Source organism: Panthera onca, chromosome X (genome assembly GCF_046562875.1).
Source record: "Panthera onca isolate mPanOnc1 chromosome X, mPanOnc1 haplotype 2, whole genome shotgun sequence".
Taxonomy (NCBI): Eukaryota; Metazoa; Chordata; class Mammalia; order Carnivora; family Felidae; genus Panthera; species Panthera onca.
Window position 1 is genome coordinate 72,247,973 of NC_138357.1, and position 27,316 is coordinate 72,275,288.

Here is a 27,316-nt window from a genome sequence, read left to right on the forward strand (position 1 = left end):
TGTCTATCAATTTTAAATTGCTTAGAGTGGGTGGTGACAATTGTGTCCATATCAAATAGGAGTGGGTGGGAGGGAACAAAATAGTTTGAAGGAATACATATAGATGAGAACCTTTGGGACTTATGCAGATTACTTGATATCATTTCCAGACTAATGGAAAAGACCAACGAGAGGTACAGTTTTTGTTTTTGTTTTTGTGTTTTTGGTAATCTACTGGGATTAATTGTTTAAAAGACTGGAAAATAGGACTGGTGAAAAAAGATCAGAAGAAATATGAAGATTTGAATCTAAAGGAGACTGAGGGGAAAAATGAATAGTTGTCAAGGCTAGAATAAAGAGGAAAAAAAAAAAAAAAAAGGACAGGGAACATCTGTTCTCAATCTCAATAAAGGATCGAAAAGGATTTCGGAAATAGATGCCCTCTCACCCAGCTTAAGACCTCAAGGAATTCTCACAGAAAATTTTAGCATGCTTTTCATCAAAAAGTTAATAGCAAGGCCAAACCATAAGGTCTTGTGTTATACTACTGAGAATTTACTAAGACTCTTATGAAAGAATGTTCAATTAAAATGTTGATTATAAAAATAAACTATTGGGGCGCCTGGGTGGCTCAGTTAAACATCTGACTCTTTTCTTTTTTTTTTTTTTTTAAATGTCTGACTCTTGATCTCAGCTCAGGTCTTAATCTCAGGGTTGTGAGTTCAAGCCCCATACTGGGCTCCACGCTGAGCATGAAACCTACTTAAAAAAATAAAAAATGAAAAAATAAATGGGGGTGCCTGGGTGGCTCAGTTGGTTGAGTGTCTGACTCTTGATTTTGGCTCAGGTCATGATCCCAGGGTCGTGGGATTGAGCCCTACATCGGGTTCTGTGCTGAGCATGGAGCCTACTTGGGATTCTATCTCTCTGTCCCTCTCCCCCACTCATGTGCTCTCTCTAAAATATAAATAAACAAACAAATAAATAAAAACTGTTGGTAAATTTAGTGTTATTTTAGATTGCTCTGATATTTCCTTATAGTTATTAAGCTGAAAACTTCCATGTTTCATTCATGTAAATTGACAAACTCCAAAGTAATGATACTTTTAACTCCATAGTTTTGCCCTCCTAAAAATTTCCAAGATTTCTTTAAATGGGTGAAAATACAATGGAACACCAATGTTTCCTCTTTTGCAGGCTATTTAATTGCCTATGCTAGGAATTCAAGTTAGCCGAGCATGTGCAAATTGACAAACACAGAAAATCAATGCAAAAGCTTCCATGATACACATTCAATAAGAAAAGAATATAATCCTAGGACAAAAAGCAAAAAACATTTCATGTATATGAACTGTACATTTTGTGAGATCTTTTATGAAATGTTTCTTAAAATATACACATACATTTTTGAGAAAAGAAGTAGCATCTTTATTTTTCTGTAGAACACTGAACAGGTGAGTTCACTGTTTGATTCAGCAACTGTTTCTTAGAATCTATTCTATTACTTGTGTAGCTGAGACTATATCCTGTAATATATTCTAGGTGGTTGGAAGTGTGGAATAGTTTTTATTAGCCTTGTGTTCATTAAACTTGTCTTACATAAAACAGGTCTATGCTAAACCGAAAGGAAAGGAAGATGGGTCAATTGCTTCTAAACTGGTTGAACTAGAATAGGTCTTTAAGAGACCCTTTAAGGGAACCCCGCTTTCCTCTGTTTCTTTACTCAACATTCTTAAAATATTATCAGGAAACCAAGATTATATTACCGAAAGATGGAAAATTATAAAGGGTGGTAATCTCTGGGTGATAAAATTATGGCACTTTTAAGATTTATTCTTTATACTTTTCATTTTAAATGTCCTACGAGAAGCAACATATCACTTTTATAATAAGAAAAAAATGATTAAGAGTTATGGAAAATAAGGATATTAAAAGAAAATAAGCTCACACATACATAAGAATAAACTCCAAATGAAAATACAAAATGCAAAAAATAAAATCAACATAGGTACTAGAAGGACACAAATTCCTCTTTAACCCTGCTATAGGGAAAGGCATTCTAATTATGAATCAAAATCCAGAAGCATGAGAATATAAACATCATACCCACTTTGGAAAAGTTTGGCAGTTTCTTAAAAAGTTAAACATATGACCCAGCAATCCTACTTCTAGCTATCTACCCAATAATGTCTGTACAAAAACTTGCAGGTAAATGTTCATAACAGCATAATTCATAATAGCCAAAAAGTTGAGGGGCACCTGGGTGCCTCAGTTGGATAAGCATCTGACTTAGGCTCAGGTCATGATCTTGCAGTTTGCGGGTTTGAGCCCCGCATCAGGCTATCTGTTGTCAGCAAAGAGCTTGCTTCGGATCATCTGTACCCCCCTCCTCTGCCCCTCCCCAACTTGTACCCTCTGTCTCTCTCAAAATAAATAAACTTTAGAAAAAGTTTTTTTTTTTTTTACAGTGGAAAATAGCAAGTGTTTGGCAAGGATGTGAAGAAACTGGAACACTCGTGCACTGCTGGTAGGAATGCAAAATGGTATAGCCACTATGTAAAATAGTATGGCAGTCTAATTTAAAAAATCAAAGAAAAGAGTTACTATATGATCCAGCTATTTAGCTTCTGGGTCTACACCCAAAAAGAATTGAAATCAGGGTCTTAAAGCATTCATGGCAGCATATTCACAACAGCCAAAAGGTGGAAGCAACCTGTGTACAACGAAGGATAAACGGATACACAGCATGTGGTATACATACACAATGGGACATTTTTCAGCCTTTAAAAGAAAGGAAATTCTGACACATGCTACAACATGGATGAAACTTGAAGATATTATGCTAAGTGAAAAAATACAATCAAAAAAGGACAAATATTGTATGATTTCACTCATTTTAGGTGCTTCAGATAATTAAATCAAAGTAGAAGGGTGACTGCCAGGACTGAGGGGAGAGGGGAAATTGGGGTGTTATTGTTTAACAGGTACAGAGTTTCACTTGTGCGAGATGGTGGTGATGGTTGTATAAGATTGTGAATGCACTTAATTCCACTGAACTGTATACTTAAAAATGGTTAAAGTCGTGAATTTTATTTTATGTATCTTTTACCACATTTTTTCAAAAAGGGCCAAAGGATCAAAAAATCTGATAGAAAATGAGACATATGAATAGACAATTCACTAGAAAAAGAGATAAAAGTGGGCCTGAAACATATGAAAAAAAGCTGAGATCCACTGATAAAGAAATAAAAATTAAAATGAGATACTGAGATAGTATTTCTCACCTATTGGATTGGCAAAAAATTGAGAAGTATGACAACACATTCTGCTGGTGAGGATATGGGGAAACAAGCCTTGTCACACCCTGCCACTGGGAATGCATATTGGCGTAACTCTTTTGGAGGGGAATATGGCAATATCTAACAAAATCACACATGCACTTACCTTTTGTCTTGGCAATCCCACTTCTAGAAATCTACCCTGAAGATAAGTCACTAATAATATGAGAACTGAATAACACAAGGTTATTTGCTGCAGTATGTTTGTAATCACAAGATACTGGAAACAAACCTAAGTGCCCATACATAGGAAAGAGGATGAATTAGTATGTACAATAAGAGAACTATGCAGCTGTATAAAAGAATGAGGAAGGCTTTTATGAACTGATAAGAAATGATTTACAGGCAATACTGAAAAGAGCAAAGCCACAAAGACCATCTATGGCATATTACCATTCATATAAGAGGATATGAAAAAAATAAATAGGTATATGCTCATTTGTAGAGGAGAAATATAGGAAAGCTAGACCAGAAACTAAAGAGATTGGTTCAATATGGAGCAGGGAGAATAGTGGTAGAAATAAGGGTGCAATGGGAATAGGGTAGCAGGGATGAAGAGGGAATGACATTTCACAAAATATATTGTGGTAAAAAACATGTTAACAAAATTTACCATCATAACCATTTTTTAAGTGTACAGTTCAGTAAAGTATAATCACATTATTGTGCAATGGCTCTCCAGAACTTTCTCATCTTGCAAAACTGAAACTCTATAGTCATTAAACAACTCCCTGTTCCCACCACCCCCTCAGTCTATTCTTTTACAGTTTTTTGCCATTGCTTTTATTTCTACACTGTTTTTCACCTTTATCTATAAAGCACATAGACCTTTGCCTATGTTTTCTTCTAGTTCTGTTGTGGATTTTTCTTTTTCTTTAATTGCGGTAAAAACTTATTGTCTTAACCACTGTTAAGTGTACAGTTGAATGGTTTAAAGTATATTTACATTGTTGTGAAAGAGATCTCCAGAACCTTTTTATCTTGTAAAACTGAAATCCTTTGCCCATTAAACAACTCCCCTTTTGCCCCTCCCCACCCCCAGGCCCGAGTCACTACCATTCTACTTTCTGTTTCTATGAATTTGACTAAGTATCTCATATAAGTGGAAGCATATAATATCTGTCTTTTTGTGATTGGCTTATTTCACTTAGTATAATGTCCTCAAGTTTCATTCATGCTGTAACATGTAATAGGATTTCCATCCTTTTTAAGGCTGAATAATATTCCATTATATGTATATGCCACATTTGTTTATCCATTCATCCACTGATGGGACATTTGTGTTTCTTCCACTTCCTGGCTATTGGGAATACTGCTGCTATGAACATGGGTGTGCAAATCTCTCTTTAAGACCCTGCTTTCAATTCTTTTGGATATATTACCCAGAAGTGGGATTGCTGGATCATGTGCTATTCTTATTTTTAACTTTTTGAGGAGCCTCCATACTGTTTTCCATGGCAGTTATACCATTTTACAATCCTTCCAACAGTGCACAAAGATTCTAATTTTTTCCACATGCTTGCCAACATTTGTTATTCAGTATTTTTACTACTAGCCATCCTAATGGGTGTATGGTGATATTTCACTGTGGTTTTGATTTGCATTGCTCTGCTCTATTTCTTCTTTGTATAACTCTGACTCTTAGAGCATGATAATATTTCATATGCCCTTTGCATACCTGAAATATAAACTAACAATTAAAACCAACCAAGACGTAGGGGAAACCCAAAATGGAATATAAACAGTAACTGTGGGAAACAGTATCTTGCCTGGATACTCTAAGCCTAAAGACAAAAAGAACTGTATGTAAATGCTGTAATCCAGTTCATAAAAGTGTTTCTCACAGGGGTATGGACTAGCAATTTTGAAACTACTGTATGTATATCCTGGAATTGAACAAATAAGTAAATAGATTGTAGATAATAAGAGTTGGTGTCTTACTGTTGGAAAAAGGAGTTATAAATAGGAGGAGGAAGAAGGCTAAAATGAACCCTGTAGTGTTGGACTGGAATCAGAGGTATTTGGTATAAAAACAGATATAAAAATGTAGATATGAGTATATGTGTGCATTACCAGACATACAGATATTTCCTCTCTACCGGCTGAGAGGGCCTAGAAGCAGTGACACCCCAGTAACAACAAGCACACCCAGCACCCAGATTGGGTTTCTAAACACTATTTTCCAATAAAAAATCAGGGCTCTTTTGAGATATGGTTGATTCTAGAACTGGGGAGAGGAAAATACAAGATGGGTGTGGAATATTCTGTAGAAATGTTTAAAAACTGGAGGGTGAAAAAAAAAAAAACAAACTAGAGGGTGTATTGAAGAACATAAAATCACCCTGAAGGAGAGCCTATTGGACAAAACAGGAACAATCTGAGCAATAAAACAAATGATAGCATTGGATGTTAGCCCATAGAATAAAATAAATACCTATGATTCTATATGGATATAAGTAAGTAATCAAATACATAAATGGGGGAGAATAAACAGCCACAGTAAAATTCCAATTAATAAGTTTCTAAGGCTAGAACTCATCACATCAGGCTGCCTCAAAGCTAACTAGAACGTTTGGCAAGATCCCTACCTTGATGCCAAATGCTACCAGAAACTTTAGTCTATCAGGGTAAAACAACCATCAGAAGAAATGGCCTCTGTTAGAATATACATTTAAAATTTATCTACGACTCTTTTAAAAAAATTTTAAAAAAAGCGGGGTGTGGGGGGGGGACACCTGGGTGTCTCGGTTAAGCATCTGACTTTGGTTCATGATTTCATGGTCTGTGAGTTCAAGCCCCACGCCAGGCTCTGTGCTGACAGCTCAGAGTCTGGGGCCTGCTTCAGATTCTATGCCTCCCTCTCTCTCTGTCCCTCCCCCACTCATGCTCTGTCTCTCTCTGCTCTCAAAAATAAATAAACATTAAAAAAATTAAAAAAAAAATAAAATTAATCTATGGCTCTTACTTTATAGATCTGGGCAGGGTACCTCCATGGGCTTGTAGCAACAAGACCTGTAGCTGTTGTACCTGGGAAAAGCAAAGAAAAATAGTAAGCTAATCACCAATCAAAAGCTACTTATCCCTTGTCAGCTAAATTACTACAATTAGCCATAGAGTAATTCTACTCAGTGCCTATGAAATCTAAGGCATATTTAGGCCTTACAGAAATCATCAAGGTTGACGATTCAGTGACAAAAGTCCAAACAGCACTATATGAATAGCTAGTACTTAGAACTTGAGTTGTTCCTTTTACCTAAGCATCTTAATGACTTTTACCGAATGTCTATTTTTAAAACATTTTTCTAAGTTGGGGCACCTGGGTGACTCAGTTGGTTAAGCATCCGACTTCAGCTAAGGTCATGATCTCACAGTTCATGGGTTCGAGTTCCGTGTGGGGCTCTGTGCTGACAGCACAGCCTACTTTGGATTCTGTGTCTCCCTCTCTCTCTCTGCCCCTTTCCCCACTCATACTCTGTCTCTCTCAAAAATAATCATTAAAAAAAATTTTTTTAAGTTTATTTATTTTTGAAACACAGAGACAGAGAAAAAGTGAGGGAGGGATATAGAGACAGACAGACACAGAATCCAAAGCAGGCTCCAGGCTCTGAACTGTCAGCACAGAGCCCGATGTGGGGCTTGAACCCACGAACTGCGAGATCATGACCTGAGCCCAAGTCGGACACTTAACCGACTAAGCCACTGAAGTGCCCTTTGAGCATCTATTTTTTTTAAAGTCAAACTCAGCGCTAGGCCAGGTAATATGAGGAGGATACGAGAATAAACTCCTGTGTTTTATTCTCAAGTTTATAATCTAGTTGACAAAGACAAGCCTATGGCCTGAAATAGTAAGAGACAAAGAAGATAGAAGATGTGAATTCATAAAATACAGTTAAGTACTTTAGGGCTCTGAGAAGAAGCAAATTAATAAAATTCCAGAACAGTCAAAAGGAGGCTTCTTGGGGCTGGTTCTTAAACCAGAGTGCATGCACATTCATCTTCTCTCATTCCCTCCTACGATGAAAGAGGAGCTGTGCCACCTGTTATGACCAGTCTCCTTGCTTGCGCTTTGGATCCCAAACTCTTCTTGCCTCCTGATGAATCATACTGTTATCCCCTCTCTCTTCTGTATCTTCCACGTCTCCCTTTGTACAGGATCCTTTCTATCAAAATTAAAACATGTTCAAGTCTCTCCAATCTTAAAACAAAACAAAAGCACCCTTCTCAATCCCACTTCCTATCTTTTGTCCTATTCTCTCCTTCACAAAGTTTGAGAGCATCGTCTATACCTGTTGCCTCCATTTCCTTTTGTTCACTTCTCTCACCTGCTCAACCTATTCAAATGCGATTTCTGCCTACAGCATTCCACTGACAAAACTCTTGCTAAGGTCACCAATGATCTGCAGGTCACTATATCCTATGGGCATTTTTCAGTCTTCATTTTACTTGACTGTTTGGTAGCAGCTGGCTTACCAGATACCATACTTTCCTGCTTTTCCTTCTATTCTTCTAACTGATCTTCTAAGGCTCTTTCTTGGCTAATCTTCACACCAAGTGTCCTTTAGATGATAAATCCTCAAAACTCAGTATCAGTCTTCTTGCTTTATACTCTTTCCTTAAAGTCTCATCTCTGACTATGGTTTCAATTACCATCTATGAACAGGGGACTCCCAAATTTATCTCAAACACAAGTCTTTTTTAATTTAGAGCTTTATATTCAACTATGTACTTAATTAATATTTCCACTTAGTTGTCTGCTATCCCCAAACCTGTTCCTTTTCTAGCGCACTCAAGGTCAGTGAACATGCAGCTTCACGTGCCAGAAATTTGGCTGTCGAACCCTCATGCCCCTATCTAAGCCACTGGTCATTTCTTTCCATCACTGTCACCATCACCCTAAGTCTAAGCCACTATTTAGCTCTCTCTTGGACCACTGTAGTAACTTCTTTTTAAAAAAATTTTTAGAGTTTGTTTATTTTGAGAGAGAGACCACGTGTGCAGGGGAGGGGCAGAGAGAGGAGAGGGAGAGAGAATCTCAAGCAGGCTTTGCGCTGCCAGCACAGAGCCAGACACAGGGCTCGAACTCATGAAACTGTGAGATCATGATCTGAGATGAAACCAAGCGCTGGACGCTTAAAAAACTGAGCCACCCAGGCAACCCACACCGTAGTAACTTCTTAAAGTGGTCTCCATGAATCCACTCTTGCTCCACTATAATCCATTTCCACACAGCAGCCAGCTCATCTTTTAAAAACATAAATTATGAATAGTACCACACGACTTAAGATCATTTTTAACACAGTCCGTGAGGTCTTGATGAGGTCTCTGCTTCTTCTTTAGTCTCATACTGGAATACTCTTTCCTGGCTCCCTCCACTTTAGCCACACTGGCAGTCTGTCAGTTCTTCAAGGGCACTATATGCCTTCCTAAATCAGGACCCTTTCAGACTTGGTATATGCCTGGCACTGTTCTAAGTGCTTTCCATGTATTAATTCATCTAACCCTCACAAAAACCCTATGAAGCAGGTATAATTATTCCCATTTTATAGATAGGAAAACTGAGGCACAGAGAACTTGCCCAAGGTACATACCCAGTGAGTTATAAAGCTAGAATTTGAATGTGGGCAGTCTGACTCCAGTGTCAATGCTCTTAACCACTATACTTTGTTACATATGGTTTTTCTTCTCCCTGGATGCCTCTTCCTTGTTTTCTTTCCTTCTTTTCCTACTCAATCCCTGAGACCTCAGCTCACACATTGCTACCTCAGGGAAGCCTTCTCAGCTTAGATGTATAACAGAAGACCCTGTTCCATACTGTCATACTACCCTACATAGCATACTATCTCATTTTATAATGATATGTTGGTATGAATACGTGTTTGGTGTTTGTCTCTCCCACCAGGCAGTAAGTTTCATGAAGGCAGAGACTGTCTCCTTTGCTCGACAATGTATCCCAACACAATACCTGGCACATAATAGTGTACAATACATATTTATTGTTGGAATGAATGAACAAATGAATGACTAGGAAGAAGAGCATTTTTGGCAATAGAAATACACATGAAAGAAAATGGAGGGACAGAACTGAGTATGGTATTTTATAATTGAGATGATACTGTTAACAGGTAAATTACTTGTATTTTGTACAGTGACCCCTGGGAGGAAAGGAGATAGGGGAAGAGAAGGGAAGGAAAGCTTCAGACTAACTGAATAGTAGCTATTATCACCAAGGAGGAAGGCCAGAGATGGAGTGAACACTACACAGTTGGGAAATACTAGATTCCCAGTATAAAGAGTACCCTGGAAGGTAAGAAAACTTGACCCCTGCAAGCCTGGGCTGATCCAACTACTCACCTTCTCATCTCCTCTACCAGAGCTACTGAGCTGTTACACAACCAGTTATATTGATACCACCACAAATGCATGCTCCTAGTCAGCTACCTCTTCCATTTCCATGATTTCAAGCCTCTGTGGTCTCTTCAGTCCCTCTACCCTATTATCTGGTTGCTTGCTCTTTGAAGATGACCTTGCTTCCAACTACACTGAGAAGTTAAAGGTCATCAGGCTGAAAATCCCTCAATTTTCCTTCTTTTCCCTCTAAATTATTATCACTGTATTCTTCCTATTCTGACTTTGTTTCTTCTAGTCTTGGTGGCAGGTATCCCCTCCATGGTCAAAAGCAAATCCCTCTTTATTTGTGCTCAGGATCTCAACAACTTAGAGATGGCCTTTTAGCAACTAGTCCCTATTCTCAGTTTCAGTCTCTCCCAACTGGTTCTTTCACTTGCTCAAGTCTCTTCCATTTTTAAAAAAATGTTTATTTTATTTATTTTGAGAAAGAGAGAGAGAAAGAGAGAGAAAGAGAGAGAAAGAGAGAGAGAGAGAGAGAGAGAGAGAGAGAGAGAGAGAGAGAATATATCCCAAGCAGGCTCCAAGTTCAGCACAAAGCCTAATGCAGGGCCCGATCCCACAAACCGTGAGATCATGACCTGAGCGGAGAACAAGAGTCAGATGCTCAACTGACTGAGCCACCCAGGTGCGTCCTGAGCCTCTCTCATGTTTAAAAAAAATTTTTTTAATGTTTATTTTTGAGAGAGAGAGAGAATGAATGAATAGGGGAGGGGAAGAGAGAGAGGGAGACACAGAATCCAAAGCAGGCTCCAGGCTCTGAGCTGTCAGCACAGAGCCTGACATGGGGCTCAAACCCATGAACTGCAAGATCATGACCTGAGCCAAAGTCAGATGCTTAACCGCCTGAGCCACCCAGGCGCCCTGCTTCTTCCATATTTTTAAAAACAAACAGACCTATATCCTTTGACCCTTGACTACCTAGCTATTGCCTTCTTTCATTTTGCCTTCTTGAAAGAAGAGCCTACCAACTTCCTCCACTTCCTTATCTAGCATTCACTGTTGATCCCACAACAATCTGAACCTCTTCTCACTGAAGTCACCAATAATCTCCTTGTTGATTAAAAAAAACCAATGGACACTTTTCAGTATTTATTTTACTCTACACTTCTTTATAAATTTGTACTTTTTAAAAAATAACTTTGTACTTTTGATGGTCCTTGAAACTTTCTTCCCTTGTCTTCCATGATACGACTGTTTTTCTTCCTACTTGTTGGCTCCATCTTAGTCTCTCTTTTTTGCTTAGTCTCTCTTTTTTGTCTTCCCTCTTTTCCCCATTCCTTAAAAACTGCTGTTCCCCCAGTGTTCTGTCTTTGGCTTTCTTCTCTTTGTGGCCATTTACTCATTCAGCAAATATTTAGTGAGTACCTTGAATGTGCCATTTGGTCTCATCCATTCTATAATAATTTCAGATTCCATCTAAATGCTAATGGCTCTTAAATCTGTATCTTCAGTTCAGACCTCTCTACATTAAACCCAAAGGCCAGCTACGTTTGAAAAACTCTACTTACATGTCCCCCAAGTTATTCGAATTCAAAATGCCCCAAACTGAATTCCATCATTTCCACTGTGTGTCTGGGTTCTTTCACACAACATTATTTTTATGAGATTCACCCATGTTTTTCACTGTGGTTACAAATAATTAATTTTATTAATTTTTTAAAAACTTTTCTCACTTTACCCTGTGTTTCCTCCTGTATTCCCTGACTCAATGATTGGTACTACCATTTTAATCAGTTGTCCAAGCAAGAAACTTGAGAACAACCTTGATTCTCCCTACTTACTGACCCTTCCACATCAAATTTGTTACCAAGCAAGCTCTAGACATTCTACCTCCTTGGGTTATTTTCTTTCTAATTTGTACCCTTCTCTTTATTTCTATGGCTACTATCTTTAGTTTAGGCCATAGTTCTCACCTGGGTTATTATAATAGCCTACAGTAGATCTGTGGGGGATATGTTCCAAGACCCCTGATGGATGTCTGAACCTGTAGATAGTACTGAACTCTATATATACTATGCCTTTTCCTATACATATATACCTATGATAAAGTTTCATTTATAAATCATGCAAGTAAGAGATTGACAGTAACTAAAATTAAAATAGACCAATTATAATCATATACTATAATAAAAGCTACATGACTGTGATTCCCCCCCTCCAAAAATATCTTATTGTACTGTCCTTACCCTTTTCCTTGTGATGATATGAGATGATAAAATGTCTACGTGATGAGTGTCTAAGTGAGGTGAATGACATAGGCACTGTGATGTAGTGTTAAGCTACTATTAACCTTCTGACAATACGTGAGAAGGAGAATCACCTGCTTCCAGTCCATGGGTGACCATGAGTAAACTGAAACTGTGGGAAGTGAAATCATGGATAAGGGGGGGTACTATTGTAATTTGTTTTCCTACTTCAAGTTATACCTACTTCTAATCTATTTCTGTATACTTGCTAGAGTGATCTCCCTAAAGCACACATATCACCATGTAGCCCACTTACTTTCAATAGCTTTCCACAGCTTTCTGGTTGAATTTCAAATTCTCTAAGCGGTCATGTAAGAACTTTTGGGATCTGACACTTGCCTGCCTCTCTTGCCTTGTCTCCCACTGCTCACTTTTTTATCAGTGAAATCTCCAATGCCACCCCCAAATCTTAAAGATGACAATAAACATGTTAACAGGAATTACTTTAGAATTTTCCCAAACCAACAGAATGCTTAGCCAACATCTCTAAACTTCTGGTAGAGGAGAAGCTGAGAGACAGAAGCTCTATCATTCCACTCATACACTTAAATTTTTCCCATCAAATTTTAAGTCCCTTTTACCTGTTGCTTCAGATGATTAAGTTCAGCCGTCTGGGGATCGATATTAACAACAGGTTTATTCTTGATTTTTCTTGCTCTGTCAGCATAGCGAAGGGTATTTAATGTTTCTTCTAGATTGGAGTCAGCAGGACTCACACAGGCTATCATAAGTGTATGGCTATTACCTCCTAGAGAATCTGAAAAATAACAATAGGAGGAAATAAAATCAAACAATCAGGATGCAAGGAAAGCTGTCCATTTAGGTCGGTGCCTTCAAACTCAGAGCTCTAAGAAAAAAATTTTTAATAATCTGCAAATTTCCTGTTAGTAAAAATACTAAGATTTTTTGTTGCATAAATGATATAGTTTAGAATCCTATTCCATGTGTCCCCATTCGTAAGACTGTGATTTTGGCAGTTAGTTGGGTTAAAACAACTCAGGCCTAGTGCAAGTAAGTTAGGAGCCACAAGTGGAATTAAACATTCTTAGGATGCCCTCTCTAGGTAGGTTTTAATTATTCAGGGAATTCTGCTTATCAAGTACTAATAAACAGTAATCAAGTTCATTTTCAGTTACAAAGTATAAAGTTCAGTCGGCATTCTGTAGATTTCTTGGCTTTCAAACCCATCTATGAAGACACCTTTCCATTATCTTACAAGCCTGCCTACTAATGGGTCTCTTTCCGATTTATCAGTTAGATAGCTCTGTATAGGATAGTCCAAAAATCTGTTCACCGATCCCGTCTTTACCTTCTCAGCACTATTACTCTGAGTCACTCTCTTATTTTTTTTAAAAATTTTTTTTAACGTTTATTTATTTTTGAGACAGAGAGAGACAGAGCATGAATGGGGGAGGGTCAGAGAGAGGGAAACACAGAATCCAAAACAGGCTCCAGGCTCTGAGCTGTCAGCACAGAGCCCGACGCGGGGCTCGAACTCATGGATGGCGAGATCATGACCTGAGCCGAAGTCGGCCACTTAACCGACTGAGCCACCCAGGCGCCCCTACTCTCTTATTTTTAGAGGCACTCTGGGCTTACCTTGAAGCAGTCGAGTCAACTTGGAATCTCTGTATGGCACAAAGCCACCCTTTTTGTCATCTCCAAGAGCACTGATCACATTTCCCAAGCACAGGAGGCCTCGGTTAATATTAATGCCTAGTAGCAGGAAACACAATTTAAATTGCTTAGTAAAGCATCGAACATACACCTACATAAAATAAAAACCCCACAGAAATATTAAATCATCAGTCTTAAGGAGACTTCTTGATCTTCTTCACTTTTCTGAAAACAAAGGTCTAAATGTTGGATATGCACAACTGAATTTGTTGAGACTTCTTGCCCTTTCCCATGGAAACAAAGTAGACAGACAGATAACTATCACCATGACAACAACAATTTGTATATTTACTTTTTATATCCATTACCACTTTTAATTCTCAAATTAGTGCTGAGAAATTAGATGAACAGCTATTTTTTATCATGTCACTAAATTATATTTACTATCATTCTCACTTTACAGATAAGGAAACTAGATCAGAGTTTCTATGACTTGTCTAAGGTCAAACAGCTGGTGAGTGGTAGGCCTGACATTCCATCTTAGGATTTCAGTTAAGTCCTATGCTTTTTCTTTCACACCACAGAGGAATATATTTTCTCTTGTTGCTTTAAAAAGGGTAAAGATTCTTTTCCACTTCTTGAATTCCAAAGTTTGCTTTTTAAACCCTGTAATAATTTCTGAGGTCCTTCTAAAGCCTCTGACCTTCCCATGATTATGTTTACTGTGAAAAGGCTACATAGTATAGTGGTTAAGTGCACAGGCTTTGGTGTCAGATAGACTTAGATTCTAATCCTGGCTCTATCACTGACTACCTATATGATTTTGGGTTCTGCTCTAAAATGAGGCACATCTATCTACCTCATTGGGTTGTGGTGGAGAATTAAATGATATACAAAGTGGGGTGCCTGGGTGGCTCAGTCAGGTGAGTGTCCGACTTTGACTCAGGTCATGATCTCATGGTTCGGGGGTTCGAGCCCTGCCTTGGGCTCTCTGCTGTCAGCACAGAGCCTACTTCAGATGCTGTCCCCATCTCTCTGCCTTTATCCCACTCACGCTCTCTCTCTCTCTCAAAAATAAAAAAAGATAATTATACAAAGTTAAATGACAAATAAATGGTATCATTTTTGTTTAATGCTACTCTACCTTTTTATTTACTCAGCCATACTGTGGACTCCCATACAGCCAGAAATAACTATATATCTACAAGATCCTGAGCTCCAAAACTCCTCTCTGACTGCATTCTACTAGCTTTTCATTTCTTTCATGGGTCCTGCTCTTCACCCTTATAATAGCCACCAATTTACTGATACTTTATAATACTCCCAGTAGATCATCCTCCCTGGGCCTTAAACTACATATTCTGGACACTATGATCGATCATTTCAGTTAGGCTTTCTCAAGCACTCACTAGACCCATGACCTTCTGCCTTCCCATCATGTCAATTCCCAGTCACACGTTAGACTAACTGTGGTGTGTGTGTGTGTGTGTGTGTGTGTGTGTGTGTGTGTGTGTGTGTAAGTTACTGTAGGCTGCAATGCTGGAGAAAGTCACATAACTAAATGGACTAGATCCATTCATTATAAAACACTGCTCTCTGACTTTTGCTGAACACTTCATCAAGCGGCAATCTTTTCTTCCTCATTCCTACTTCACCAGAGCAGCTATTCTAAACACTCATCATTTTCAAGACTGTAAATCTACCTTCACTCTATTAGTGGATGATTTCAACAAATACATTGTGGAGATCAAAGTTATCTGCAAGGGAAGGTTTTCCCTCTCCTCACCTCATAGTCTTTTCTTTGCTGTTACTGATTCCTTCATCCTTCTTGTTTCAGAGGAGTAAATAACCACCTTTATTTCCCCTTTAGTGTGCTGGTGTCTCTAGTCCCCCCCATTTTCTCTGGGACGTTGAAACCTTTGATCTTCTCCCTCTCTCTTAGATCTTCAATTTATTTTCCCTTTACTAATTTCTTCTTTTCAGTCTCTATACATGCTCAAATCTCCCAAATCTAAAACAAAACCAATCCCTTCAAGCAACCATTCCTGTCTTTTCCTTTTATTGCCAGCTGAAAGGGATACCATTTTTCAGGGCCATTTATCCTACCCAGGATGTGAAGGAGAGTCTGCTGAGATTTATCAAAGCTGCTCACCAATACCTGTACTAATCCTTGTATTAGTTCATTCCTTTCTTTTCTTTCCCCTTTGAGCCAAACAGAACACAGTTCCATCTCATTCGCTCATATCCCATCTGGGATGTTAAGGAAGAGACTGCTGAGGTTTTTCAAACCTGCTGAGCAAAACTTCCATCTATAGTGTCGTACAAGAACAACAATAAAAAAATCTAGATGAACCCTGAGAAGAATCTATGGCAACTTTGATCTAAGCAAGAATCATTTACTTGGGTATAAAGAGGCTGTTTTTTTTTTTCTTTTTCAAATGAGAATTGGGGCTTTGGAATAGAAAGAAGCAAGGGAAATGAATGTCTCTCTAGAAAGAACCCATCACGAAACAGGATCTGATTTTCTGTTAAGAGATTTAAAATGATGAGTTCATGACATGGATGGAGTGTACATCGTAAAGACTGGGAAGAACATGTTTGCAGAGGTTTAAATTTCTGATCAATGACAGCTATGGAGAAAAAATGCCCAGATAAAATTATAAAATCAGAAGTTATTCTAAGATTGAGAATAGATCAAGCAAGGAGAGGATCAAGAATACTACTTGACATTTTTGGGTGTTTATTTACTATGGCAACAAACACATTTTGCTTTTTAGGGGACATCTGGCAATACCTGGAGACATTTTGGTTGTCACAATTTGTGGGGTGGCAGGCAGTGCTACTGGTATTTGGTGGGTAGAGGGCAAGGATGCCTCTATCCTACCAAGAGACTGGACAGCCCCCCCAAATGATCTGATCCGAAATGTTAATAGTGCCACAGCTGAGAAACCCTGCTCTACAGGTGAAGAAAATATCTGCAAGCCCAAGGTAAAATAACCAAGTAAAATGGGGTGAAAAATGGAGGTAATATAGTATTGATATGGTTTGCCTAGTCAGAGAGAAAGGGAATGATCTGTTACTGCAACAGATCACAAAACTTATAGGAGTAAGTACTGAGAAGGGACAGAGTAGAAGGGAATTTGATTAGGAGACAGAATCTTCATTCAGACTCTGCCTCTTCCACTTACAAATATGTGTGAGCTTGGATAAGCCACTGAAACTCTCCTTTATTCATAAAATAGGTGTAATACATACCTTACCTCAGGGGACTATGATAAAAATCAAATGTGATCTACAAAGTACTACCTACATGTTTTTATTAATAGGGTAGACAAACTTGGATTATTTGGATCTCTACTAAATTACATGAGGCTGAAAGCAGACAGCACCTGACAAATTCCTAATCTATTCTGATAACAGTTTCTTCACTCAGAAGACACTTTGAGTGGATAAGGAAATGGCTGCTTTGGCCTTCAAGCTGATACACACGGAAGAACTGATTATAGAAGTAAAATGATGGGAATCTGTTTGCTGGGGACTGAGGGGCACAGTCATACACCAGTATGCTAGATGTTAAGAAAACAGATCCACAAAATTCAGGAAAAAAGACAGCTAACTTTCTGGGAACAGGACGTCTAAAAGAGAAAAAGGATAGAAGGCTTTCACAGCATAAAACTGTAATTATCTAGTCACAAATTATTCCAATAAAAAATCGATGTGGCTTCACAGAGATCAACGTAACAAATAAATTCATATACAAAAAGAACACAGAGCATTATAGGAAGTTTGACCACCAGCATTTCTCTCCTCTCCCTCCTTAAAACACCACTAAAAGGAATTTTAAAAGTACTCACCCACAAGATCACAGAACATAGGAGAGAAATATCAGTAGAGAGGAGGTTTCAACATATTTTTAGAGTACACGTAGACAAGCAATAACGGATTTAGCAAGATGGAAGAAGCCTCAATCTAAAGAGCCTTCGGAGGGACAATAATGACGACAGTGACAATAACAGCTAAGTTTATATAGTGTATACCTATTCTAGGTACTTTATACATATTAACTCATTTAATCCTCACAATAGTCCTATGAAGTATGATCATAGTTGTATTGACAGATAAGAGAGTTGAGGCACAAAGAGGTTAGGGAAGTTGCCTAAGGTCATGCAGCTAATAAGTGGCAGAGTCAGGACTCAAATAAAGGCAGTCTGGCTCCAAAGTCCATGGTCTTAATCTCTATGCTCTATGAAAATGAGGTGATTTACTCAGAGGCATCAGGTACATTGGAAAGGGGACAGACTTGAGGCTGATAAGAGGGGATAGGTAGAAAAAGCATATAAAGAACTCTGGAACTGTCAAGTCTCTGCCCCAGAACCATGCAACTAATGTGTTCCCCATTCTCCATCATTCCCAGGCTACTTAATGGGATGGTTTTTCTAATACCTACCCATTAAATGTTGATATTCTCTTGAAACTGCCTTAAGCTCTTTGCTTACTATATATATTCTCCCTGGGTTTATACAGCCTAGAGTTCCAATAAATACCGATAAGAATGACTCCCTAATCTGCATCTCCAAACCAGACCTCTTTCCTGTTGTCCAGAGCTGTATTTTAGCTGCTTACTGAATAACCTCCAGTGGGCTGTGCCCATGAGGCATTGCATAAAAATACTGGACAAAACAGAATTCATCTTTCGGTGTAAATCTATTTCACTTCTACCACTGTTCCCATTTTCTCGCCATCTAACCAGTCATCCAACAAACAGCAAACCTGAGACATCCTGGACTTGTCTCTTTTCTCACCCCACACATCTGAGTCCTTTTCATCGAACACTTAGTGAACAGGCACAATGTTCCAGGCACTGTGCTAGGTATTAGAGATACAAAGATGAATAAGTCACAATCTCCACTCTCAAGGAGTTCATAATCTACAGGGAGAGATGGATGCACAAACAAAAATAATTGCAAATATAACATTAAAGTATACATATAGTCGAAATGGGTTCTCATAAGAGGGAGTGGTAAACTTTACCTGGGAAGGTAACAGACGGCTTCAGAAAAGAATGAAAAATTTGAGCTGAACTGTGAAGGATGACTAGAACAGTGCCAGTGGAGGAGGGAAGAGTAGGAAAGAACAGTGCAAGGGCATTCCAGGCAGAGGAAGTAGCATATGCCAAGGCACATATTTGTGAAGAACTACGGGTAATTCAGTATGAATACAATGCAAGTTATAAGATGGAGAGTGACAAATAATCAGGTTAGAGGGCAGCTCAGGAGAGATCATAAATGCACGACAGATAGGTCAGTCTCAGGTATTTGTATTTCTCATGTAGGGCAGTGGTTTTCAAACTGTGTCCCTCAGAACCTTAGGGATACTTTAGGGAACCACAGAGATTCTTCAGAGTTTCTGCAATGGTCATTTGGGCTTTGTTTTTTTAAATTTTTTACTGTGGTAAGATAGGGGCCCCTGGGTAGCTCAGTCAGTTAAGCGTCCGACTTTAGCTCAGGTCATGATCTCACAGTTTGCGAGTTTGAGCCCCACATTGGGCTCTGTGCTGACAGCTCAGAGCCTGGAACTTACTATGGCAACATATATGTAACATAAAATTTACCATTTTAACCATTTTTAAGTGTACAGTTCAGTAGCACTAAGTACATTCACACTGTTGTGTAATCATCACCACTACTTACAGTCATTTTAACTATTTTAAAAACTGCCTTTACACAGCTCACTCCAGTGTGCTGTATTTCAAATCTTAACATGCTGAAGTCAACCAGCACATTGTTTTGTGCAGCAAGGTTAGTTAATTTTTTTACGGTCTTTGAAAATACCTCTAATATGTGTGCATGTCTTAATGTTTCGCAAATGTGTATTTTAAGGCTGTGGCTTTGCATAGACTTTTCCCTGGTCACATGCTCGCTCATGGAAAATCGTGCAAGTTATTATACCATTATAGTACAAGTTTGTACTGAAACACCAGGCAGAGGCAATTCTTCAAATTCATGCACTTATCACTGCATCATCGTCAGTTGTGTAGTACCAAATGGATGTTCACAATCTACATGCCCACTGATAGATGAATGGATACACAGAATTCAGTGTACACACACACGCATATACATACAAAGGAATATTATTCAGCCACAAAAAAGACAGAAATCCTGCCTTTTGCAACATGGATGAACCTTGAGAACATTATGCTAAGTGAAATAAGTCTGATGGAGAAAGGCAAATACTGTATGTTCTCAATTATACGTGGAATCTAAACAAGCTGAACTCACAGAAAGAGAGTGGAATGGTGGCTGCCAGAGGCTGAGGAGTGAGAGAAATGGGGAGGTGTTGGTCAAAGAATACAAACTTCCAGCTATTAGATGAATAAGTTCTGGGATCTCATGTAAAGCATGGTGACTATAATTAACATTACTGTATTGTATACTTGATAGTTATTAAGAGAGTAAATCCTAAATGCTATCACCAGAGACACACACACACACACACACACACACACACACACACACACACGGTAGTTATGTAAGGGGATAGAAGTGTTAACTAACCTTATTATGGTAATCATTTCACAATATATACATGTATCCAATAATCACACTGTATACCTAAACTTACATATATGTCAATAATATCTCAACAAAAGTTAGAAAAAATGATTAAATGAGAAAGTGCATATGAAACACTTAGCCAATGGCACTAAAAAAGAGATAGTTTCAGTGCTTCTTGTAAACTTTGCAAGTATCCTGTTAAAAGCATTTATAGTTATTACATAACATAAACTAGAAAAGATATTGCTAGTGATACAACTTTGGATTTAAATGTCCTATCATGTGAAACTCCCAGATCAGGTAAATAATTGAGGAGAATCCTGAGGTTGTAATTTGGACTGTTACAAAGTGTTTAGGGGCGTTGGGGTGGCTCAGTTGGTTGAGTGTCCCACTCCTGATTTTGGCTCAGGTCATGATCCCAGGGTTGTGGGACTGAGCCCCATGTGGAGCTCTGCACTGAGTGTGGAGCCACCTTAAGATGATCTCTCTCCTTCTCCCTCTGCCCCTCTCCTCTGCTCACGCGTACTCTCTCTCTTTTCAAATTAAAAAAAAAAGTGTTTATAATTCACAGCTACATATGATGAATCAGGATATTCTTGGTAATGTGTCACCAGAATAAATTATACGAAAAGTTAGATGCAAAACCTTAAATAAGGTTCTGTCATCTAGAATCCCCATCATGTCATATACTAAGAATGAAGAATGTTCACTAGAGCTTACTTTGTAATGGTGAAAGTCTAGAACCAATCTAAATGTTCATCAGTAACGGAATGGTATAATAAATACAATGGTCTATCTATACAATATATAGACATAAAAAAGAATGTGGTAGAGATGTTTAAGTTAACATGGAACAACCTCCAACATATATCATTCAGTGAAAAAAATAAAGGGTAGACTAGAACAGAGTACATTATACGCCTCTATTTGTATAGAAAGAGAAAATATCTAGAAATGTGGACTAGGGATTTGGGGAAAGAGAAAAAAATGCTTTTTATTATAGTGCATTTAAAAAAGTTTTTCTTTCAAAATAATTATTTAGATTCACAGGAAGTTGCAAAGAAACGTACAGGAAGGTCTTATACATCATTCACCCAGCCTCCCCAATGGTAACATATTGCACAGCTATAGCACAGTATCAAAACCTGAAAATTAACATTGGCACAATCCCCAGAGCTTATTCAGATTTCAGCAGTTTTTACATGTACTCTATGTGTGTGTGTGTGTGTGTGTGTGTGTGTGTGTGTGTGTGTGTGTAGTTCTATGCAATTTTATCACGTGTATAACTTCAAGTAACCAACACCAAAATCAAGATACAGAACTGTCCTATCACCACACAGCTTTCTCGTGCTACCCTTTATATGCACACCTACTCCTTTACTCCCCAATCCCTAGCCCTTGTCAACCATGAATCTGTTCTCCCATATAATTTTGCTATTTCAAGAATGTTTAAATGGCATCACACACTATGCAACTTTTTGAGACTGGCCTTTTTTTTCCCCACTCAGCATAACAATAATCCATCCAAGGTGTTGTCTGCATCGATAGTCATTCCTTTTTTTTCTTTTAATACTTTTTTAAAATGTTTATTCATTTTTGAGAGAGAGAGACAGAGACAGAGCACAATCAGGGGAGGGGCAGAGAGAGAGGGGGAGACCCAGAATCTGAAGCAGGTTCTAGGCTCTGAGCTGTCAGCACAGAGCCCAACGCGGGGCTGGAACTCACGAACCACAAGATCGTGACCTGAGCTGAAGTCGGATGCTTAACCGACTGAGCCACCCAGGTACCCCAGTAATCATTTCTTTTTACTACTGAGTAGTATTACACAGCATGGATGCACTACATTTTTGTTTAACCATTCGCCTGCTGATGGACATTTTGAATCATTTCCAGTGTTTGGTTATTACAAATACAGCAGCTATGAACATTCACGTGTGAATTTTTGTGTGAACATACACTTTCTTTGGGATAAATGTCCAATAGTGCAATTGCTATATTGTTTGATAAGAACATATTTAGTATTTCCCTGAGTGTACCTTTCTACATTCCCATCAGCAATGTATGAGAGATTCAATTCTTCCACATTCTTGGCAGCATTTGGTATTGTCACTATTTTTTCTTTTAGCTATTATGAGAGGTGTGCAGTAATACCTCATTGTGGTTTTCATTTGTATTTCCTTAATGACTAAGGATGCTGAACACCTTTTCATGCAGTTATTGCCATCTGTATGTCCCCTTTGGCGAAACATCTGTTTGTGTTTTTTGCTTACTTTGTACTTGGATTGTTTTTTTTTACTTTTGAGTTTCCAGAGTTCTTCTGAAGTCTGATATATTCTAGATACAAGTCCTTATATATATTCTAGATATAAGTCCTTCATTGCACTTCATTTTTTATTACAGAAATATTCTATATTTCTAGATATTCTAGATACAAGTCCTTTGTTGTACTTCATTTTTTATTACAGAAAACTCTATGATATGCCCATTAACATAAAGAAAGAAATTGTGATCATAATAACTATAATGTTCTTCTCGTTTGAAGATTGACTTATACAGTGTTATACATTTGAACTTATAAAATAAATTTACATGAATTTAAAATCTGTTCTTTAATTTATTTCAACTGTTAGAATTTGTTGTAAGATTTCACTTAAAGAAGCGTTCCTCTGCTTTAAAAGGAAGGCAGATAAAAACATCTGCTGTAGATGATGGAAAACAAATGAAAAGTTTTAAAGAGGGGGTATATGTGATCGAATTTGGATTTGGTAAATATTACTTTGGTCGTCAGTTGGGAGGTCAATTTGGGAGTAAAAAACTGGTGTCTTAAGGAACCATTTAGAGGGTGCCTCGGTGGCTCAGTTGGTTGAGCATCTGACTTTGGCTCAGGTCACGACCTCGCAGTCTGTGGGTTTGAGCCCTGTGTCAGGCTCCGTGCTGACATCTCAGAGCCTGGAGCCTGCTTCGGATTCTGTGTCTCCCTCTCTCTCTGCTCCTCCCCACCTCATGCTCTGTCTCTCACTCTCTCTCTCAAAAGTAAATAAACATTAAAAAAAAGGAAACCTTTTAGGAAGTTATTTTAATAGTTCAGGTGAGAGATCTCTAATGACTGGAACACCAGAAAAGGAGCCTGGGTGGCTCAGTTGGTTAAGCGTGCGACTTCAGCTCAGGTCATGATCTTGCGGTTCATGAGTTTGAGCCCTGTGTCAGGCTCTGTGCTGACAGCTGAGAGTCTGGAGCCTGAATCAGATTCTGTGTCTCCCTCTCTCTCTGCCCCTCCCCTACTCATGCTCTCTCCATCTCAAAAATGAATAAACATTAAAAAAATTTTTTTAAAGAAAGGTATCTGAGACATAAAAATGACATGACCAAGTAACCTTTTAAATGTGGGAAATGAGAAAGAAAGAGAATGAATACAACATGTGCTCATATTCCGGGGATAAGGCAGATATGCATTCATCCGGCCAACTAACAGTTACTGAACGCCAAATGTGTGCCAGGCACAGTGCTTGGCACAGTTAGTGGGAAAATAAGAACTGGTCTTTACCTCCAAGGAACTCAAAGTCTAGTGGGGAAAACTGACAAATAATTACAATGAAAAGGGAGAATGCAGTGAGATGTGGCAGGGTGACAACTGACTGAGAAGGGAAGTAATCTATATCACGATAAGGTGTTAGGTTATATAGGCTTTTAGGTAAATGCATTTGTCAAAACTCAGTATACACTTAAAATTTATGCTTTCCATTCTTTCAAATTTTACATTAAAAAATATAAACAAATATTAAACTCCAGTTAATAACACGTAAGCTTAAGTATTTAGGAGGAAGTGTACTAATGTGTGTGATTTACTTTAAAATGCATTTGAAAAAGAATACTACTTGGCAATGAGAAAGAATGAAATCTGGCCATTTGCAGCAATGTGGATGAAACTGGAGAGTGTCATGCTAAGTGAATTAAGTCAGTCAGAGAAAGACAGATACCATATGTTTTCACTCATGTGGATCTTGAGAAACTTAACAGAAGAACATGGAGGAGGGGAAGGGGGGAAAAGTTACAGAGAGGGAGGGAGGCAAACCATAAAAGACTTAAATACTGAGAGCAAACAGGGTTGATGAGGGGCGGGGGAGAGGGCAAAGTGGGTGATGGACATTGAGGAGGGCACTTGTTGGGATGAGCACTGGGTGTTGTATGGAAGCCAACTTGACAATAAATTATTAAAAAATAAAAATAAATTAAAAAAATGAAAAAGAATATGGCTTAATGAGTGGCTAGATATGTCATAAAGCAAATAGACTAAAATGTTAATGGTAGAATCCAGATGCTAGGTTTAGGGCCTTTCTTGTAAAATCTTTTAACTTTGCTGTATCTTAGAAAAATCTCATAATAAAGTGTTAGGAAAAAACACTATGGAGCACCAGCTGATGCTATGCTTCATATTAGAGATTTCACATTTGGGTGACATCTAAATTGTGAATTGAAATATTAATAAGAATTGCCAGTCAGATCAAAAGGGAGCAAGAAACTCAGGCACTCAGTCAGGACCAACTACGTGTCAGGCACTATGCCAGGCCCTAAGGATTCAAAGATGAATAAGACACCTTTGCCTGGCTTGCTGTCTACTGGGGGAGTCAGTCATTTTAGGAGATGACCGTATGACAGAGTTGGGTTAGTGTTACTGTAGGAAAGAGGTGAGCACGAGATGGCGGGGGGGACTGAAGGTGGTCAAAGAAAGTTTCTTCAAGGGGATGAAATCAGAGTTGAGCATTGAAGGGCAAAAAAAATTAGCCATGTGAAGACAGAAGGAAGGCATTTCCGGCAGAGGGAGCATGATGTACAAAGAAGCACAGACAAGAGAGAACTTGGCACACTTAGAACGGCTAAGCAGATTTCAAGGAAGGGCTGAGGACAGGGGAAGCCAGCCAGGTAGGCAGGGCTAGAGCACAAAGGTTATGCCAAGCAGTGTAATACAAAGTAAGGAGCCATGAGGAGAGCTCTAAGCAGGGATATCCAGTTTACAAAAACATCCTGGCTGCTGATTGGTAGAAGGCTTGCAAGGGTGCCTGAAAAAGACAGGGAAACTAGTTGGAAAGCTTGCTATAAGCTAAGAAATGATGAAGGCTTGAACTAAGGTAGTGGTTGTAGGGTTAGAGAAAAGAAAGTGATTTGAGACATGAGAAAGTAAGACTGGAAGAACTTGGTGAATGATGGGATTGGGAGAAGGAACCAGAGTGAAGGAAGAGCATGGCTTGATGCCCTGGTTTCTGGCATGGGTGACTGAGGGCATATTGGTATTATATACTGAAGGTGATGGAAGGGCAGCTTTCACAGAAGCAGGGAGGGATGAGGAGTTCAGTTTTAGATATGTGGAATGGGAGGTGTCTGTGGGACATCCGTGAGCTGCCCCACAGGCAACTACATTTAGAGGTTGAAATGTGGATGTAAGGTATGGGCTGGAGGTAGAGGTCTGGGATGGGCAGCGTGTAGGTAAGAGTTATAAGCACCTAAGTGTGTGAGACCACCTACAGTTGTGTGAAGGTGGCAAGGTGATGGGCTTGAACAGTGGGAAGAAAAAGAAAAAAAATCCAGGACAGAACCTGAGCTGGTTCAGGTATGGGTGGGTGGAAGAGGAGCCTGAGAGAGTCCTCAGAAAAGAGGAAGCCCAGGAGAGGGCAGTGTCACACATCCAAGCGAGGAAGGAGACTGTCTAGATAAAGGGGCATTGAGGAGGGCACCTGTTGGGATGAGCACTGGGTGTTGTATGGAAACCAATTTGACAATAAATTTCATATTAAAAAAAAGGGGGGGCAGGGTGTCAGGCACTGTGGAGTCACCAAGTAGGAGGAGGACTGAAAAGAGCCTAATGGATCCAGTTTTTCAGGTCACTGGGTGACCTCAGCAGGGACAGTTTCAATGGGATGAGGATGGGGAGGCTGGCAAGCAGAGTAAAAGGTAAAGGGACGAGAACTGTAGTAGGAGGATGAAGGATTTTGTTTTGTTTTAAAATGGGTAAAACACATCAGTATGCTTCTATGTTGGGGGGAAGCCAGTAGAAAGGGAGAGGTTAAAAACGTAGGAGGAAATGGGCGCTTGATGGAGCCAGATTTGCGAGGCAGTGAAGAGGGGAAAAAAAAAAATCTAGCAGAGAACATACAAGTACAACAGCACAGAGATCTGTAACGAAATTACTGTTTGGAAATGATGAGTAGACTGCTGTGGTTGGAACCTTGTCGTTTGTAGGCAGGTGGTGGGAGATAAAGCTGGAAAGACATAGGGGCCAGAAACTGACAATGTAGTCCCCTGGTACTAGAGAATCTCAAGGAGACAAAAAATACATTAGAAGATGGAATGGTTACAAGGGCAGCATCGAAAAATCTAAGACTTAAATTGGACCTTGAAAACATGGCTATGTTGTAGATAGTTTGATGGGGGAGGAGAGCATGATAGCATTCTGGGAGAGGAGGAGATGGCTGTGATGAAAGTGCACAGAAGCCAGAATTAGCCGGGTATGTTGTGAAGGCTGTGTAGCTGGGGTGGCGAGTGTGGGCAGGGGAAGCTGTGAAAGACAGCTGAGCAGGTAGGCTGGGACCAGGGTACATGGGATCTGGAAGGCCTGGCTATGGTGTTTAGAGTTCATCCTGGAAGCAGTGATGTGCCACTTAGTTTCTAATCAGGGAAAGTACCGTGTACAAAGTAGTATTTTTTTTTTTTTTTACAAAGTGGTATTTTAAGGAGGTTAATGTAGGTATGGTATTTAGAACGGAATGCCTCTTTGGAGCCTCCTAGGAGGCTCGTCTCCAGGTGTGTAGGGTGAAGGCAGGGACTTTGCAGAGGCAGAAGGAAGTGGGTGCATCTCTACAATATTACTAAGGAAGAGCTAACAGCAGGCAGTGGGTACTCATTCCTAATCGAGGAGATCATGCTGGGTGCAATAATTAGCATGACAGAATGGGAAAAAGCAAAAGCAAAAGAGAATGAAAAAGAATAGTTCGAGTTAGAAAAAGAACCAGGAGAATGAAGATTTACAAACCAAGAGAAGTTTCAAGAAGGGTGTGTTCAAATGTCAAAGCCACTAAGAGGTCAGGTAAGATGAACACTGGAAAGAACCAATTTGTTTTGGTAATTAAGATATCACTGATGATCTTTTACATAGTGGTTTTAGCAAGGTGGGTAAAGA

At 39.0% G+C, this 27,316-nt stretch overlaps 1 protein-coding gene across 2 annotated transcripts in view; it reads right to left on the bottom strand.

The window, feature by feature from the left end:
• KIF4A (kinesin family member 4A) overlaps nucleotides 1-27,316 on the bottom strand; it is a 122,078-nt gene that overhangs the window by 64,165 nt on the left and 30,597 nt on the right. For both annotated transcript variants that reach the window (XM_081793043.1, XM_081793044.1), the window contains 3 exons: nucleotides 13,571-13,687; nucleotides 12,553-12,728; nucleotides 6,283-6,344 (listed from right to left, as the gene is read on the bottom strand). In XM_081793043.1, coding sequence (XP_081649169.1) covers nucleotides 6,283-6,344; nucleotides 12,553-12,728; nucleotides 13,571-13,687 — 355 coding nt within the window. The remainder of the gene's footprint in view (nucleotides 1-6,282; nucleotides 6,345-12,552; nucleotides 12,729-13,570; nucleotides 13,688-27,316) is intronic.